The sequence below is a fragment of the Anomaloglossus baeobatrachus genome, chromosome 6, assembly GCF_048569485.1.
Source record: "Anomaloglossus baeobatrachus isolate aAnoBae1 chromosome 6, aAnoBae1.hap1, whole genome shotgun sequence".
NCBI lineage: Eukaryota > Metazoa > Chordata > Amphibia > Anura > Aromobatidae > Anomaloglossus > Anomaloglossus baeobatrachus.
In genome coordinates this window covers 500,422,319-500,441,248 of record NC_134358.1, presented here as the reverse complement: position 1 = coordinate 500,441,248, position 18,930 = coordinate 500,422,319, and the positions used below count along the sequence as shown (strand labels likewise).

Here is an 18,930-nt window from a genome sequence, read left to right as displayed (position 1 = left end):
GAGGTGTTACCAAGTTAAAAAAATAATCATTTCTGAGCTTGACTGACAAGTGACTGATCCCAGCAAAAGTGCCGCCCCTATGACTGAACCCTAAGATGTTAACTGCCTTCACCTAAAATTAAAAAAGTTAAATACATTGAAATTTCTTTTTTTAAAAAAAAAAAACAAAAAACAAAAACAAACAAACATGTTAATGGTGCACCCTGCATCATGTAAAACACATTGGGGTCTTTTTAATATAAAAGAAACAAACAAAACAACATGACAGGTTCCCTTTAATGACAGCCATGTGATTATTTTGACTGCATAGAGCTTCCAACCACTGGGTAATGTCATACAAGCCCCATCATACGTAGATTCATGGGAATGTTGAGTCATTAAAGTGGTCCCTCGGCACCAATTACCTAACATTTTCAGGAAAAAGAGACTAGATCACAGGACATTTTAACAATATATTTCACCCTCCAGATAATTGACTTTAATCTACAAATACCAATGTCCTATGGTCATCAGGGAGTGGCCTCTATCGCTCATCCTCAATGGACTCTATTTATCACATACAGTAGGAGTTGATCCTAATGCACTGGATCACAGAAAATACTTAGTTTGGCGTGGCATGGTTTACCAGTGCAAAAAGATACCACACTTGCCAATTACGTTAGTTCTGCAGAGCACTCTCTTCTCAATATAATGTTGCTGGCAGCTGCTCTGCTAAAAGGAATCTGTCACCAGGTTTTTTTCTACCTCATCTGAGAGCGGCATAATGTAGGAAAAGAGACTCTGACTCCAAAGATGTATCACTTAGTTTACTGGGTGCAGCAGTTGTGACATAATCAGAGTTCTTAGCTATAGGATGAAGCCAATCTCAGAAAGCTAACCCCGCCCACCCCAAGCTTTCTATGTATAATGTCTATAGACAGTGAGCTGCTTATCACAGGAGGGGGCATGGTTTGTCACAGGCTTATGTACCTGCTAGTTATAGAAGTGATAATCAACGAGCGCTAAAACCTTATGTCACACTACAAGATGAAGGGGAGAGAGGAACCTAGACCCATTGCTCCCAGAACCAGACTTTCACTGAAGGAGCTTGACTAAAGGGTACTTTACACGCTGTGATCTCGCTAGCGAGATCACAATCGATCGTACCCGCCCCCGTCAGTTGTGTAACACGGGCAAATCGCTGCCCGTGGCGCACAACCTCGTTAGTCCCCGTCACACGGACTTACCTGCCCTGCAACGTCGCTCTAGCCGGCAAACCGCTCCTTTCTAAGGGGGCTGTTCGTGCGACGCCACAGCGACATCACACGGCAGGTGTCCAATAGAAGCGGAGGGGTGGAGATGAGCGGGACGTAACATCTCGCCCACCTCCTTCGTTCCGCATTGCCGGCTGGATGCAGGTAAGGAGATGTTCATCGCTCCTGCTGCGGTGTCACACGATGTGTGGTGCGGCAGGAACGATGAACAACATCGCCAATAAGCAGATGATTTTTGGTTTCAGGACGACCTCTCCACAGCAAACGATTTTGACCTCTTTTGCGATCGTTTAAGGTCGCTCGTAGGTATCACACACTGCAATCTCATTAATGAAGCCGGATGTGCGTCACAAACACCGTGATCCCGACGATAATTCACTAACGATATCGCAGCGTGTAAAGCCCCCTTTTGGGTCTAGCCATTCTTTACCAGAGCCTATGATGGTGAGGTTGGACTTAGCTGATGATAGACACAAGGTATCACTCCAATGCAGCTCCTGATTGACGTGCTCCACCAAGGGGCTGGTAGGTGCAACACAAGATGGGAGGAAGGGATGAGACAGACAAGGGTAAATAAACAGCAATGGTACAATACACACCAAACTACAGGAAGGAGTAAACAGAAAGGATTATTGAGGCAAACCAACAGCGAAAAAAGGACGGGAAGACACCAAACAAACTTCCAAGCAGCTATTTCCAGATATAGCTAATTAATAAACTCTTTTGTTCGCAGCTCACAGCTCCGCACCAGGACCAATGTATAGCAAGCTATGAATGGCAACTACGCAAGCTGAGAAGTGAATACTTATTGCAGAAGGGAGTGGAAAAATCAGAACAGCTAAGATACCCAAAGGCATAAATGCTAAGGAAACAAAGGAAAATCTGCACAGTTAACTGGAAAACAAAGCAGGTTCAACTGATGCAAGTATGTGTAACCATGCGCTGTAATCATCTGACACTTGAAATAGAGGAGATCACTTTGTCGAGATACCCTTGTGACACCTTCATTATAAGTGAACAACAGCACACAGTCTGATAAGAGACACATCACTGACTTCTGTTTTATAACTCCAATCTCAAGCTGTTCTCAGATTACATACCAAAAACCTGCTGACAGATTCCTTTTAAATCATTCATCAATGTTTAAAAGTATCATGATCTAAGAGTTATAAAATTATATTGTCAAAATGATTACATTGATCCAAAAGTGAACCTGTCAGATGCAATATGCACCCAGAACCACGAGTAGTTCTGGGTGTATATTGCTAATCCCTGCCTAACCGTCCCTGTATACACTAGCATAGATAAAGGGATATTTAGAAAAAGTATTGAGCAAGGGGACTAGTCCCAAAATCATTGCTTCCCTTGCTAGTCGCCCCTCATTAGCATGTTAGCACGCCACTCTGAAATGTGCAGTGTCAGAGGATGGTCTCACTCACCTCGCCGCCCGATGGTGCATTTCGGATCAGTGCGCATGATCCGGAGTTTCAGTCTCTACCCACTTAGCCTGATTAGCACCGCCTCAGTGCACTTCCTCCTTGCTGTTACTGAATCTTCACTTAACTAGCCAAACAGCAGTGTCCCCCCTCCCTGCTGCTAAGTCTCCACCCACCTAGCTTGATTGACAGCTTCTCAGTGTACCTCCTCTTTGCTGCTGCTGAAATCTCACTTCTCCCTACAAGTTGCAGTTGTCAGTCAAGCGGTGTGATTGTCCCTGGAATATACTTGCACTTGCGAGCTCTCTAACTTTAGAGCTGGACTCATAAAATATTAATTTCATATCATGATGAAATAGGCGAGGTGAGTGAGACCATCCTCTGACACTGCACATTTCAGAGTGGCGTGCTAACATGCTAATGAGGGGCGACTAGCAAGGGAAGCAATGATTTTGGGACTAGTCCCCTTGCTCAATACTTTTTCTAAATATCCCTTTATCTATGCTAGTGTATACAGGGACGGTTAGGCAGGGATTAGCAATATACACCCAGAACTACTCGTGGTTCTGGGTGCATATTGCATCTGACAGGTTCACTTTTGGATCAATGTAATCATTTTGACAATATAATTTTATAACTCTTAGATCATGATACTTTTAAACATTGATGAATGATTTAAAAGGAATCTGTCAGCAGGTTTTTGGTATGTAATCTGAGAACAGCTTGAGATTGGAGTTATAAAACAGAAGTCAGTGATGTGTCTCTTATCAGACTGTGTGCTGTTGTTCACTTATAATGAAGGTGTCACAAGGGTATCTCGACAAAGTGATCTCCTCTATTTCAAGTGTCAGATGATTACAGCGCATGGTTACACATACTTGCATCAGTTGAACCTGCTTTGTTTTCCAGTTAACTGTGCAGATTTTCCTTTGTTTCCTTAGCATTTATGCCTTTGGGTATCTTAGCTGTTCTGATTTTTCCACTCCCTTCTGCAATAAGTATTCACTTCTCAGCTTGCGTAGTTGCCATTCATAGCTTGCTATACATTGGTCCTGGTGCGGAGCTGTGAGCTGCGAACAAAAGAGTTTATTAATTAGCTATATCTGGAAATAGCTGCTTGGAAGTTTGTTTGATGTCTTCCCGTCCTTTTTTCGCTGTTGGTTTGCCTCAATAATCCTTTCTGTTTACTCCTTCCTGTAGTTTGGTGTGTATTGTACCATTGCTGTTTATTTACCCTTGTCTGTCTCATCCCTTCCTCCCATCTTGTGTTGCACCTACCAGCCCCTTGGTGGAGCACGTCAATCAGGAGCTGCATTGGAGTGATACCTTGTGTCTATCATCAGCTAATCATATCATGATGAAATAGCCATTCTGACAGGGATTTTGAAAGTAAAGTACAACCAGCCTCATCAGGTTTAACTTGCCCATTTAATAAAGTATGCAGTTTGTACTGAGAAATCTGGTCACACCCCATACAGTTTATGACATTTCTTTTACATTTACAATTTCAAGTAACTGACACTTGATCTAATAGTAATTCATTATTCCAGCACCAAAATGTATATATAAAATTGAAGCTCATTATGTTCAAATTAGTTTTTCCTTGGATTAGTGTAAAGTAATTAGAATTTGAGAAATATTAATTTACAGTATCATATCTGTGAGCATAATAATTCATAATGAATTCACATGAATTCAACTAATTGAAGCTATATCTTTCAACTATAGATTAATTGTTAAATATCCTTGACATACGATGAAGCGACCGCTATGGTTAAAGGACTGGGCATTCAAACTGAATTTTAGTGATTGGGTATGTAACTAATCTGATTAGTCAATTTTGATTTCTACTGCAAATGTCCCCATCATATAGAATATAATCTGTCCCATAAATAGAAAAAGAAAAAAACAATCATGTATGTCATGTAGCTTCATACATATACACACACAAACACATATATTTATATAGTGTGTATATATACATACATACATGTATGTATGTATATGTATATATATATATATATATATATATATATATATGTACAGTGCTGGCCAAAAGTATTGGCACCCCTGCAGTTCTGTCAGATAATACTTCAGTTTCTTCTTGAAAATGATTGCAATCACAAATTCTTTGGTATTATTATCTTCAGTTAATTTGTCTTCAATGAAAAAAATTGTCATAAAGCCAAATTGGATATAATTCCACACCAAACATAAAAAGGGGGTGGACAAAAGTATTGGCACTGTTTAAAAAATCATGTGATGCTTCTCTAATTTGTGTAATTAACAGCACCTGTAACTTACATGTGGCACCTAACAGGTTTTGGCAATAACTAAATCACACTTGCAGCCAGTTGACATGGATTAAAGTTGACTCAACCTCTGTCCTGTGTCCTTGTTTGTACCACATTGAGCATGGAGAAAAGAAAGAAGACCAAAGAACTGTCTGAGGACTTGAGAATCCAAATTGTGAGGAAGCATGAGCAATGTGAAGGCTACAGGTCCATCTCCAAAGACCTGAAAGTTCCTGTGTCTACGGGGCGCAGTGTCATCAAGAAGTTTAAAGCCCATGGCACTGTGGCTAACCTCCCTAGATGTGGAAGGAAAAGAAAAATTGACGAGAGATTTCAACGCAAGATTGTGCGGATGGTGGATAAAGAACCTTGACTAACATCCAAACAAGTTTAAGCTGCCCTGCAGTCCGAGAGTACAACAGTGTCAACCCGTACTATCCGTCGGCATCTGAATGAAAAGGGGCTGTATGGTAGGATACCCAGGAAGACCCCACTTCTTACCCCGAGACATAAAAAAGCCAGGCTGGAGTTTGCCAAAACTTACCTGAGAAAGCCTAAAACGTTTTGGAAGAATGTTCTCTGGTCAGATGAGACAAAAGTAGAGCTTTTTGGGAAAAGCCATCAACAGAATTTACAGGAAAAAAAAGAGGCATTCAAAGAAAAGAACACGGTCCCTACAGTCAAACATGGCGGAGGTTCCCTGATGTTTTGGGGTTGCTTTGCTGCCTCTGGCACCGGATTGCTTGACCGTGTGCATGGCATTATGAAGTCTGAAGACTACCAACAAATTTTGCAGCATAATGTAGGGCCCAGTGTGAGAAAGCTGGGTCTTCCTCAGAGGTCATGGTCCTTCCAGCAGGACAATGACCCAAAACACACTTCAAAAAGCACTAGAAAATGGTTTGAGAGAAAGCACTGGAGACTACTAAAGTGGTCAGCAATGAGTCCAGACCTGAATCCCATAGAACACCTGTGGAGAGATCTCAAAATGGCAGTTTGGAGAAGGCACCCTTCAAATCTCAGGGACCTGGAGCAGTTTGACAAAGAAGAATGGTCTAAAATTCCAGCAGAGCATTGTAAGAAACTCATTGATGGTTACCAGAAGCGGTTGTTTGCAGTTATTTTGGCTAAAGGTTGTGCAGCCAAGTATTAGGCTAAGGGTGCCAATACTTTTGTCTGGCCCATTTTTGGAGTTTTGTGTGAAATGATCAATGATTTGATTTTTGTTTTATTCTCCTTTGTGTTTTTTCATTGCAAGTAAAATAAATGAAGATAATAATACCAGAGAATTTGTGATTGCAATCATTTCAAGAAAAAACTGAGTATTATCTGGCAGAATTGCAGGGGTGCACTGTATATATATATATATATATATATAGATATATATAGATATCTATATATATCTATATATATATATATATATAGATATATAGATATATATATCTATATATATATATATATATATTACATATTTTTATTTATTATTTTGAAATGGTATTTTCATGATATAATATGTAAATTGTGCCCAATTAGCCATTTTCCCTCCCCACTGCCATGTGACTCATTCGTGTTACAAAGTCTCAGTTGTGAATGGGGAGCAGGTGTATTAAATTTGGTGTTATCGCTCACACATTCTCACACTGGTCAGTGGAACATAGCCCCTCATGGCAATATTTTCTCTGAGGATCTGAAAAAATGAATTATTGCACTACATAATGATGGCCAAGGCTATAAGAAGATTGCCAACAGCTTGAAACTGAGCTGCAGTACGGTGACAAAGACCATACAGCATAACAAGACAGGTTCCACTCAGAACAGGCTTCGCCATGGTCAACCAAAGAGGTTGAGTGCACGTGCTCAGTGTGATATCCAGAGGTTGTCTTTTCAAAATATATGTAGCGCTGCCAGCATTGTGCAGAGGTTACATGGTCCACCTGTTAGTGCTCAGACCATACGCCGCACATTACATCACATTGGTCTGCGTGTCTGTCGTTCCAGAAGGAAGCCTCTTCTTAAAATGATGCACAAAAAAAGCCTGTAAACAGTTAGCTGAAAACGAGCAGACTATGGACATGGATTACTGGAACCATGTCCTGTGGTCTTATTAGACCAAGATAAACTTATTTGGTTCAGATGGTGTCAAGCGTGTGTGGTGGCAACCAGGTGAGGAGTAGAAAGACATTGTATCAAAGTGTCATATCTCTAGTGTCGTCCCAAGAAAAGCTATAATAAAATATTTACAAAAATGAGAGGGGCGTACTCACATTTATGATATTCTACATATTCTATCCCATCATAATGTATTGAATTTTTTTATTAAAAACTAGAGCCCATAACATTAGATTATACAGCAGTATTGAACGGTGTAGACGTGAATCCAGCACTGTGATGAGGGAAAACACTAAATAACTGCAGTGCCATATCTCTTTCTCTCTTCAACTCCTTTAACCTCAATGACAAAAAACGATTTTGCTTTAGTGAAAAAAAAAATAGCACTGCACTACCAAAGATATATCGCAATCATACTTCAAATCATATAAATAAGACTAATACGCTGAGGCTATGGCACAATTTAGACCAGTGTCGTCTTTACTGGGCACTCGTGTTTTCTCATGAAACGTGACATCAGATCATACTTTAAAGGGAACCTGTCATCAGATTTGGTGACTATAAGCTGCGGCCACCACCAGTGGGCTCTTATATACAGCATTCTAACATGCTGTATATAAGAGTCCAGGCCGCTGTGTAGAATGTAAAAATCACTTTATAATAGTCATTTAAACGGTCAGTACGGTGCAGACCGGTCAATTGGGTGGCTCTGTTCTCCGGATCCAGCACCTCCTCTTTCGGCCATCTTAGTCCTTCTTCTTCTGAAGCAGGGGTGTATGACGCGTCCTACGTCATGCACACGTGCCGGCATTTCCAGGCCTGTGCAGGTGCACTACAATACTTTGATCTGCCCTTAGCAGGGCAGATCAAAGAATTTTAGTGCGCCTGCGCAGGACCTCAATGCTGGAACGTGTGCATGAGGTAGGACGCGTCATACACCCCGGCTTCAGAAGAACCAGGACAAAGATGGCCGAAAGAGGAGGTGCTGTGCTGTATAAATGAGGCCAGTGGTGGTGGACACAGCTCATAGTCACCAAATCTGGTGACAGGTTCCCTTTAATGCTTCAGAACAACTCTTATTTATTCAAAACCTTCATCAGGACACTGTTAGGTGCAACATTGTGTATCCTGTCAAGGAAATGTTTTAATTCATCCTTTGCGTCTTACCTGTCTGTGTAACCAAGCTTCACTTTCATCTTCATGTTTCTGGGGACAAACAAAAAGGAAAACAAAATATGACATTTAGTAACTGGTCACTTATTTATAGATTTCATACTTAACATCTGAGTCTAGAGTTCGATTTCCAATAGAATTCAACCTCCATGGTCTACTCTAGGCTGACAAAATATTCATAGTAACATAGTAATTGTGTGATTATTGGGCTATGATTATTCTGTGCTCAAAAATCTGCATCTAAGTTTTCAGATTTTGTGGCAGATTTTTAGATGAATTTCGTCAGGGATTTCACCCTTTGAAGAGCATAGACTGAAATAAGTAGCAAAACCAGATTTGAAAAATTGCATCCGGCCTTCAAATCTCCACAGAGAAAGCAATTGTTAATTGCACAACATCATGTCCAGCGTTATTGAATATTAATCTGCAAAGAAGTTAGAATACAAAGTAGAATGCCTCTTCCTTAGGGTTTGGTTCCACTTGCGATTTGCACGGATGAGTGCAATCCAATAAAACATCGGACTGCACTCCCACCAGTGCAAAACTATGGGGCAGTGTCCATCTGCGATTGATTTCTCATGCCATAGCGGCATGCGGAATGAATCGCAGTATGCTGCCTTTGGCAGTCTCAGCGAGTCTCGGCTCACGCATCCCCATACAAGTCTATGGGAGAGTGTGAAACATCGCACTGCACTCACATGTAATCCTAGTGCAGCGCAATGTATGCAGAGACAGGCAGTGGGGCAGATGGGGAGAAAGTGCTCCCTCCCTCTTCTCTACAGCTGTGATACAATTGCAAGATCGCATCACAGTCTCATGACTCTCAGCTGTCGCTCACAGCAGAGGATCATTAGGATATTGCTTCCAATGATCTCACATCAGAAGCTATACGCTAGTGGAACCGTACCCTAAAAGTGATTCCAGCGATGTATCACTTACTATGTTGTTTGCTAAAATCACTGTTTTATCTGTTGCAGATCTAGCAGGTCTCTGAATGTGGACCCACCCACACCACTGATTGACAACTTCCTGCCCATGTACAGTCAACAAATAAAACTGACAATTAGTGTTAAGGCGGGGTTATACGGAGCTCATGAATATTGAAGACTACCTAGCAGCAAGTTTACTAATTCTTTAGTGATAATTTCCTGCTGATAAAACTGTGATTTTATCGAAACTGCACTAACTAGCCCAATAAGTAATGCATCACTGGAATCAAGATCTCTGGCTGCACACTGTGTTGCTCTCAGATTAGGTGGCAAAAACCTGGTGACAGATTATTTCTAAATGGAAGAAGGGGGAAGTTTGATACAGAAAAAAAAACTTTGCTATACTCATCCTCCCCAGGTACAGCCAATCAGTGAGCTCAGTGGCTCAGAGCAGGCGATCTGTCTACACAAGCAGAGCGTTCTCAGCTCACAGATTGGCTGCTGCGCTGTTGACAGGGCGTGAGCATTGCAGATAATGCCAGACACTGCGATCACAGAGACTCACGGTGGACCTGGGGAGGGTGAATATAGCAATTTTTTTTATATAGCAAACTAACTTTTTAGACCAAGGCTTCCTTAAAGTTCACAACTCCTTTAACTTAAAAACCAGATTTAAAAAGAATGGTAATTTTTTCTGATGACACATTCCTTTTAGCAAAAGATGAATTTGCATAATAATGTGGTGAGTCTTTTTGGATTTTGTAAGTGTCCTCAGATATTTAAACAATTCCTGATTGCATCAGAATTTCATTTTCAGGCATGGGTCTTTCTTTCTTTCCTGCTTCTTCTGCTAAGATATACTGGCAATTGGAGTTAAGCTAAGTTCCCATGTCCTGTAATCATCCGTTACAATAGATCCTCCACAGATCTGTTGGGAAAAATGTTCTGCAAACACAATTTTTTTTGTCCTTTGTAAATAACTGATATCTGACGGATGCATTTTTTTTTTTAACATTGAAGTCTATGGAGAACGGATACATTAACAGATTACTATATAGCCATGCGTTATGCTTGCATTTGTAACGGATACTTTTTTTTTTCCTGGATGAGTTTCAAATGAAAAATACCATATTTTTCGTTTTATAAGATGCACCTCAAATTTAGAGAAGGAAAATAGGAAAAAATAATTTTTAATGTTAAAATGAGGGTCCGTCTTAGGGGTACTTTGCACGTTGCGACATCGCTACTGCGATATCGTCAGGGTCAAATCGAAAGTGACACACATCCAGCGCCGGTAACGACGTCGCAATGTGTAAAGCCTAGGAGAGAAGATGAACGAGCGTGAAACAGTCAAAAATCGCTGATCTGTGTCACGTCATTCATTTTCATAATGTCGGTGCGTCCGCAGGTACGATGTTGTTTGTCGTTCCTGCAGCTCCACACATCACTGTGTGTGAAGCCGCAGGAGCGACAAACATCTCCTTACCTACGCCAGCCATCCACCGGCAATGCGGAAGGGAGAAGGTGGGTGGGATGTTTACGTCCCGCTCAGCTCCGCCCCTCCGCTTCTATTGGTCGCCTGCCGTGTGACGTCGCTGTGACGCCGCACGACCCGCCCCCTTAACAAGGAGGCGGGTCGCCGGCCAGAGCGACGGTCGCAGGGCAGGTAAGTGCGTGTGAAGCTGCCGTAACGATAATGTTCGCTACGGCAGCTATCACTAGATATCGCATGTGCAACGGGGGCGGGTACTATCGTGCTCGGCATCGCTATCATCGGCTGGCGATGTTGCAGCGTGCAAAGTACCTCTTACAATCCTAGTGCGTCTTATATTATCTTACCAGGAGGGAGCGGCGGTGGTGGAGCGGCTCAGGAGGGTCAAAGGAGGCAGGGTCGGCGATGCTGCGGGCTTGGAGGAAGGGGTGTCATGGCTCAGGAGGGACAGTGGATGGAGGATCGGTGATACAGAGGGCTCAGAGGAGGGAGTGTCAGTGCAGTGGTGTGTCTCAGGAGGGTCAGTGGACAGAGGGTCGTCGATACTGTGGGTGTCACGGCATCGGACGCCATCGATCTGCCGGTGAGCTGCGGACTGCATTGAATTGCCAGCAGTTGACATGATGGACTTCAATAAAATGGCGTCAGAGGCGGCTCGTGTACATATTGGCCTCTGCAGCCATTTTCTTGAAGTCCATCGCATCATCGGTCGGTGATTCAATGGAGCCCGCAAACCGCTTGCAGATCAATGGCGCCCACCGCAACACCCCCGACCCCACAGTATTGCTGAGCCTTCCACCCCTCCTGAACTGCTCCACTGCAGTGATATCCCCTCCCCCAAGACATCCGTATCACCGATCCTGCCTCCTGTGACCCCACTCACCACCAACGCCCCGGTAAGCCATATTCGGATTATAAGATGTGTAGCTCCCCTGAAGCCATTAGGGAGCTACAAGTTTCTGCATCCTCACCAGGATGCAGGGCCTAACCCTAGGGCCCCGGAAGACCAGTGCCGGTCACACAAACAATCCAGATAATCCCTGTTTTTCCCCAATAATCCCCAATAGAATACAAGGCTAGGGTTGGACCAATAAATGGCCGCCTAGAGGTGGAACCACTCCAGTCCACTAGTTAACAAGTTGGGGGGATAGACTGTGAACTGTCAGAAACAGTCACACAGTGGACAGTGAGGAGGACAGTGAGAGAATGAGTCTGACAGTGACAGAGAAAGTGAGCAGATGCACTGACTTGGAGTGAACAGTAACCTGGTGCCCAGGTAAGGTAGTTGTCGGTGGAGCACAGTGGAGTACTCCTGGAACTATGCACCAACGGGTTACAGGACCCTAGGACAGGCAGAATCTCCAGGCAGGCCTGTTAACATCTGCACAGTGATGTGACCATCAAGGACCTTCTTGACCTTAAAAATCCAAGACGCAGTAGCAAAGGGAGAACCGGGGAAAGGACCAGAGACTCCAAATACACAGGGTTCACGCTACCGTCAGGCGGACAGAAGTGGAAAAACCACCGGACGGGGACCCCCAGTTGCTCTATGCTACGGGGACCCACCAACCAGAGACAGGTGCAAGGGAAGAAGGTACCAGATTATTAAACTGGCAGTGGGACAAAGGGAACCTGAATGTGAAACTAGCCGGCCTCGGGTAACCAGTTACCACCAGCAAAAGTGAGTAAAGAACCAGTTGCACTGAACCCCTTGTGTGGACTACCTTCTTCTGACACCCGTCATTTCATCTACCCTCTGGGGCCCGCCCTGCTTGATGAGGGCCTACCATCCAGGCTACCATTAACACTAGCCCCAGTAGTGGACATTGTGCAGCGGTGGCTCCATCCACATAGCCGCAACACCGCAAGTGGCGTCACGTGTGAACACTATTCTATGCCCCTGTAAATATTTCCCCTTTACAAAAAGGGCCCAGGGCACGGAACCGGGCAACGACCATCAAAGTGACATTCCCCAGTTATTCACCGCCCAGGACCGAGTACCCCATAACCCTTTGCGACTCAGATACACCCCCATTTCCTCCCTAGTTTTGGGGGAAAAAAGTGTGTCTTATAATCTGAAAAATATGGTAAATAGCATCTCTGCAGGATCTGTTCTAACGGGTGATTACAGGACGTGTGAAATTAGCCTTATTTGGCACTAGAGTATATTGTAGCAGAAAAAAAAGCAAAGGAAAAAAGATGTGGCCTAAAAGTGTAATAAAATTAGGAAATGCAAAAAAAGCAACATGTGAATATGGAAAACCATCAATTATCACATTAAGCGGGCTTTACACACTGCGACATCGCTAGCCGATGCTAGCGATAACGAGCGTGACAGCACCCGCCCCTATCGTTATGCCGATATGTGAAGATCGCTGCCATAGTGAACATTATTGCTACGGCAGCATCACACATACTTACCTGCTCGGCGACGTCGCTGTGACCAGCGAACCGCCTCCTTTCTAAGGGGGTGGTACTCTCGGCGTCACAGCGACGTCACTAAGCGGCCACCCAATCAAAGCGGAGGGGCGGAGTTGAGCGGGACGAACATCCCGCCCACCTTCTTCATTCCTCATTGTTGGCGTGTGGCAGGTAAGGAGAGGTTCCTCGTTCTTGCGGCATCACATGTAGCGATGCGTGCTGCCGCAGGGACGAGGATCAACTTCGCCCAAGCGACAGCAGCGATAATTGGGAGAGGACCCCCATTTCAACGACGAGCAATTTTGGACGTTTTTGCAACGATCCAAAATCGCTCCTAGGAGTCACACACAACGAGATTGCTACAGCGGCCGGATGTGCGTCACAAAATCCGTGACCCCAACGAGATCACTGTAGCAATCTCGTAGCGTGTATAGCCACCCTGAGGGGTACTTTGCACGCTGCGACATCGCAGGCCGATGCTGCGATGCCGAGCGCGATAGTCCCCGTCCCCGTCGCAGCAGCGATATCCTTGTGATAGCTGCCGTAGCGAACATTATCGCTACGGCAGCTTCACATGGACTCACCTGCCCTGCGACCGTCGCTCTGGCCGGCGACCCGCCTCCTTGTTAAGGGGGCGGGTCGTGCGGCATCACTGCGACGTCACACGGCAGGCGGCCAATCGGAGCGGAGGGGCGGAGATGAGTGGGATGTAAACATCCCGCCCACCTCCTTCCTTCCGCATATCCTACGGAAGCCGCAGTGACGCCGGTAGGAGACGTTCCTCGCTCCTGCGACTTCACACACAGCGATGTGTGCTTCCACAGGAGCGAGGAACAACATCGGACCGTCGCGTCAGCGTAATTATGGATTATGCCGACGCTGCACCGATGATACGATTACGACGATTTTGCGCTCGTTAATCGTATCATCGAGCCTTTACACACTACGATGTCGCATGCGATGCCGGATGTGCGTCATATTCAATTTGACCCCACCGACATCGCACCTGCGATATCGTAGTGTGCAAAGCCCGCCTTAGAGTGCTTGTATCTTCTTCTGTCTGATTGCACAGATATTTCTCAAGTCCCTGTTTACACTCATTGTACTGCACTTTATCTTTGATTTTCTTATAATAAATGACAAGTGTCTTTTAAAGATTCTATAATATTACGTGGTATTAGAATAAATATCAATTTATGCCATAAAGTGTAGACAAACACTACCATAACACACAGATCGCCAGAGCAAACACAGGGACCTTTAAATTGCCCATAGACAATCAGTTTCTTATTGTAACCATCCTGTGGGGAATCACCATATTTTATTATAAATTTACCACTGATACTTTTCCCTAACATCATTTTTAAATGGCTGAGCATCACCTTAATATTATCAGAAATAGCCGGCAAATTAACCATTTGCGGAGATAACATCTGAGGAAGCTTTATCAGCGAGACGCAGACACACTCGGCTTATTGATCACGTATTACAATGCAGGACATAGATGCAACTACAAACCGTTCCTTCTGAAGAGAAAATGCAAGATAATGCAGAAAATCTCATTATAGTCCGTATGGAAATGGCTAATGATATCCGAAGAGAAGCTGAAATCAATGAATATGAAAGTGACTGGTCACATGGAAATTTCCAATGCTAATAACTCAGATATACAAGCCTCAAGTGAAAAGGCTGAAAAACTAAGAATAGCCCATGAAAAAAAGAGAAATTACTAATCTGCAATGGGAGAAGCTGGGTGCACAATTTACCAATCATTAATTATACTAATAATAATATAATTTTAATTTTCAGATTCATTTATATAAAGGTCCAGAAATACATTTCCTATAACATGGTAAATGGGCGCTTCATCTGGATTTAAAGCAATCAGCTTATAGTGGGGGTCCGGCTTTGCTAACCTCTGAAGATCAGCTGTTTTTAGAGGACTGTGAGCTTTGTTCTCAAGAATAATTAAAGGGGTGGTTCACTACTCTGCAATAGTGGCCACATCTCTGTAAAACTGATAGGGAAGGCTTTTTCTAAATACCTGGATCAGCCAATTCTGCTTCTGAGCGGCGCTATTGCGGTCCGCTCATCCCCATGAAGTGACCCCCGGGCTCCATGACCTCTGAGATCCGGTGATGTCACGTCAACTTCCAGTTGACCCGACATGACCGAGGTGGTCCCAACTTTTTGGCCTCCCGCGTTCCCTTCTATCCCTGGTCATGACAGCTTTGCTTCTCATCCTGTTTTCTCTACAGAGGACAGTGTTGGCATGTTATCAGTCCAACGTATGAAAGGGGATTGACTGCTACCTTTAATAGATAAGCCAGGCCCATTTGCTATCACAGTCAGTACAAAGACTAAGAAGGGGACTGGCTTAGTTAATGAAATAGGTATTCAGCCAAACCCGCAAGCATAACTACAATAGGTGCAGGGGTTGCAATTGCCCCCGAGCCCTGGGGCATAGGGGGGTCCCAAAAGTTCTATTGTTCTATATAAGAAGACCATTGCTCTTAAAGACTTGCAATAGGGCCCCACTGGCGCTTCTGCATTGGGGCCCATGAGCTTCCAGTTACACCATTGGCCAGACCACATAACACATTGTTACTTCACACATGCTAAAACAATTTTTTTGTTGCAGTCAGAACCAAAAATTCACTGTCAAATCAAGGACAAAGGGGAAATAGAGAAAAAAATAGCATTATGAAGATTCCTGACTGCACTACTGAAAGTGCATCACCAAGCAGAAAATGATCTTTCTCCAGGAGGAAGCCAATGGCTTACAGTCATGTAGGTGTGCAGGTGCAGCTCACTATAGAGTACGTGGCGGCTGATTACCCAACACTAAAGGGTGCTTTACACGCTGCGACATTGCTACCGATATATCGTCGGGGTCATGTCGTTAGTGACGCACATCCGGCACTGGTAGCGACATCGCAGCGAGTGACACCAAGGAGCAACGATCGCAAAATCGTTCAAAAACGGTGATCGTTGACACGTCGCTTCTTTCTTTAATATCACAGCTGCCACAGGTACGATGTCGTTCATCGTTCCTGTGGCAGCACACATCGCTATGTGTGACACCGCAGGAACGACGAACATCTCCTTACCTGCATCTACCGGCAATGCGGAAGGAAGGAGGTGGGCGGGATGTTACGTCCCGCTCATCTCCGCCCCTCCTCTTCTATTGGGCGGCCGCTTAGTGATGCCGCAGTGACGTCGCTATGACGCCGAACGCACCTCCCCCTTGAGGGAGGGATTGTTCGACGGTCACAGCGATGTCGATGAACAGGTATGTGTGTGTGATGCTGCCGTAGCGATAATGTTCACTACGGCAGCGATCAACAAATGGCACACGAGCGACGGGGGCGGGTGCTATCGCGCTCGACATTGTTAGCGATGTCGCAGCGTGTAAAGCACCCTTAACTTACAGTTGACTCGGCACTGATCTACTGCAGAGCCAACTGTCAGCCAACTGTCTGTTAGACCGGTGTCACACTTACGAGTGCCTCATGTGTATCTAGCGCGAGTCTCGCATTGCATCATCCAGCACGAACTCATACTCTCCTCACGCTCTCTATGCAGCTAAGACGCTCCTGTCCGGAGAGTTAGTGGCTGTGACAGGTGATGTGTGATGCCCTGGCCAGGCCAGGTAGTCACAGATAGGTCACTGCACAACACCGTTCCCTCACAGGTGACAGAATGCCAACCTTTAAAACCCTAGTCACCCCCCTCAGGGCTGCATGGACACACCAGGGGGTGGAACCAGGCAGTTGGAAGACGCCCACCAAGGAGTCTAGACAGCCCAGGGGCGGGAAAGGAGACAGAAAGTGTTTAGAGTTCAAGTTGGAGAGGAGTGTGGGCTGGAGCTGTTTGCAGCTCCAGCAGAGACGAATACCCCAAATTGAATGGCGCCATGGTAGGAGCCCTGGTGCCAGTGGCTAGGAGGCAGACGGTGGTCTCCGTCTGCAGGAGCCAGGAAGATGGCTCGGTGGAACCAAGGTGGACCGGGACAGGGTAGTGGCCCGCCGGTACTGACCCGGGGAACCGACTCGGAAACCAGAGCACACAGGGGGGTACTCAGACCCTGAAGCCGGGACCAGAAGCGACTGGAACTGGTTAATTTACCGATTGAAGCCAGGACTAGAGGTCCTGTCACACCCAAAGTCCCTATTAGAAGACAACAGCCCACCGAGGGGGATAGAAGGCCACCGCCAGGGCTCAGAGATCCCACAGGCCAGCATCTGCGGGCAAGGGCTTCTTAGGCCACATCTAGCCGGGAGCGGACTCCTGAAGTTGCAAGCACAGGCAGTCCACCATTTCACAAAGGTGCAGGAGAAAGACAGAGACCACCAGCCGGGTGGGGCACCAGAACGCAGTCGGCTGCGGGCACCGACCACCATCACCTTGGTTTACTAGAGACTCATGTGCTTTCTTAAATAGTGAGTACACCAGCACCCTGCGGTCGCCCATCTCCCTGCACCACAAAACCACCCCCAACGGGTCCCGGGGCCACCATCCTTGCCCACGGAGGGGTTAACAACTTGCTGCATGACATCTCTCCCGGGTGCCCCGTAACTGCAGCGGTGGTGTCCAACCTCAGCACACACCGTGGGTGGTGTCACGAACTTAGAACGGCTCAGCCCATACATATACGTCCTACATCCACCACCATAACCCCCTTTTTGATCGGAGTGACCGCGAGACCCCCGGGTCCGGAGACCCTCGAGCCACCCACAGAAGGTCCGGATCCGAGCAGCTCGGCGGCTCCTGAGCAGGAGAGCGGATGTGCATGCCCACGTTTATAAGAAAGAGGTAGTGGTTCACGGCTACCCCACAGTTCAGTTCCTCGTTGGGACCCTTTGATATTTCCCGTTTGTTTAAGTTCACTTATAAAAAGACACGGCTGAGAACTTGCAGGCCAACCCATAAACTATTGGGTCTTGTAAATAGCTCCAGACCCCCCCTTTTCATCATGCCGCAGTCTCCAGAGAGGCTGGTTGGAGGAAGGGCCTACGGCAGAGTAGGCCGAGGTCCCGTCACCATGGAAACCGGTGACTACCCTCCGGGTCCACCTGGACCCGAACCCATTTCCTGGACTGGGGAAAAGGGGTGCGCACCAGTCCTTAGCGGTGGCACCAGGGCTAGGTTTGTTTGGGTGGGCTAAGGTGAAAAGGACATGGTCTCGTCCCGTCCTGGTTAATAAAAATGTTTTTTATGCAACGTTAAAGTAAAATACCTCCCGTTAAGGGAAGATACCAAAGTATACATAAAATGTAAATATGTTATTATACTTGTATCTGTTTTAAAATCTTTTATCTTTTTCAGTTAAACAAAATAAACCGGTGGTGGTCGGACAGCCCGCGGACGGTCTGTGTTTAACCAAAGGGGAGTGTAACGCCCTGGCCGCGCCAGGTAGTTTCAGATAGGCCCCTGCACAGCGCCGTTCCCTCACAGGTGACAGCAGCTAACCTTTAAAACCCTAGTCACCCCCCTCAGGGCTGGATGGACACACCAGGGGGCGGAACCAGGTGGTTGGAAGATACCCACCAAGGAGTCTAGACAGCGCAGGGGCGGGAAAGGAGACAGAAAGTGTTTAGAGTTCAAGTTGGTGTGGAGTATGTGCAGCTCCAGCAGAGACGAATACCCCAAATTGAACGGCGCCAGAGTAGGAGCCCTGGTGCCAGTGGCTAGGAGGCAGACGGCAGTCTCCATCTGCAGGAGCCGGGAAGACGGCTCGGTGGAACCAAGGTGGACCGGGACAGGGTAGTGGCCCGCTGGTACCGACCCGGGGAACCGACTCTGAAACCGGAGCACACATGG

At 45.7% G+C, this 18,930-nt stretch overlaps 1 protein-coding gene across 3 annotated transcripts in view; it reads right to left on the bottom strand.

The window, feature by feature from the left end:
- Positions 1–18,930, bottom strand: part of DPP6 (dipeptidyl peptidase like 6) — a 1,510,443-nt gene that overhangs the window by 84,963 nt on the left and 1,406,550 nt on the right. For all 3 annotated transcript variants that reach the window (XM_075315434.1, XM_075315436.1, XM_075315435.1), the window contains exon 12: positions 8,260–8,298. In XM_075315434.1, coding sequence (XP_075171549.1) covers positions 8,260–8,298 — 39 coding nt within the window. The remainder of the gene's footprint in view (positions 1–8,259; positions 8,299–18,930) is intronic.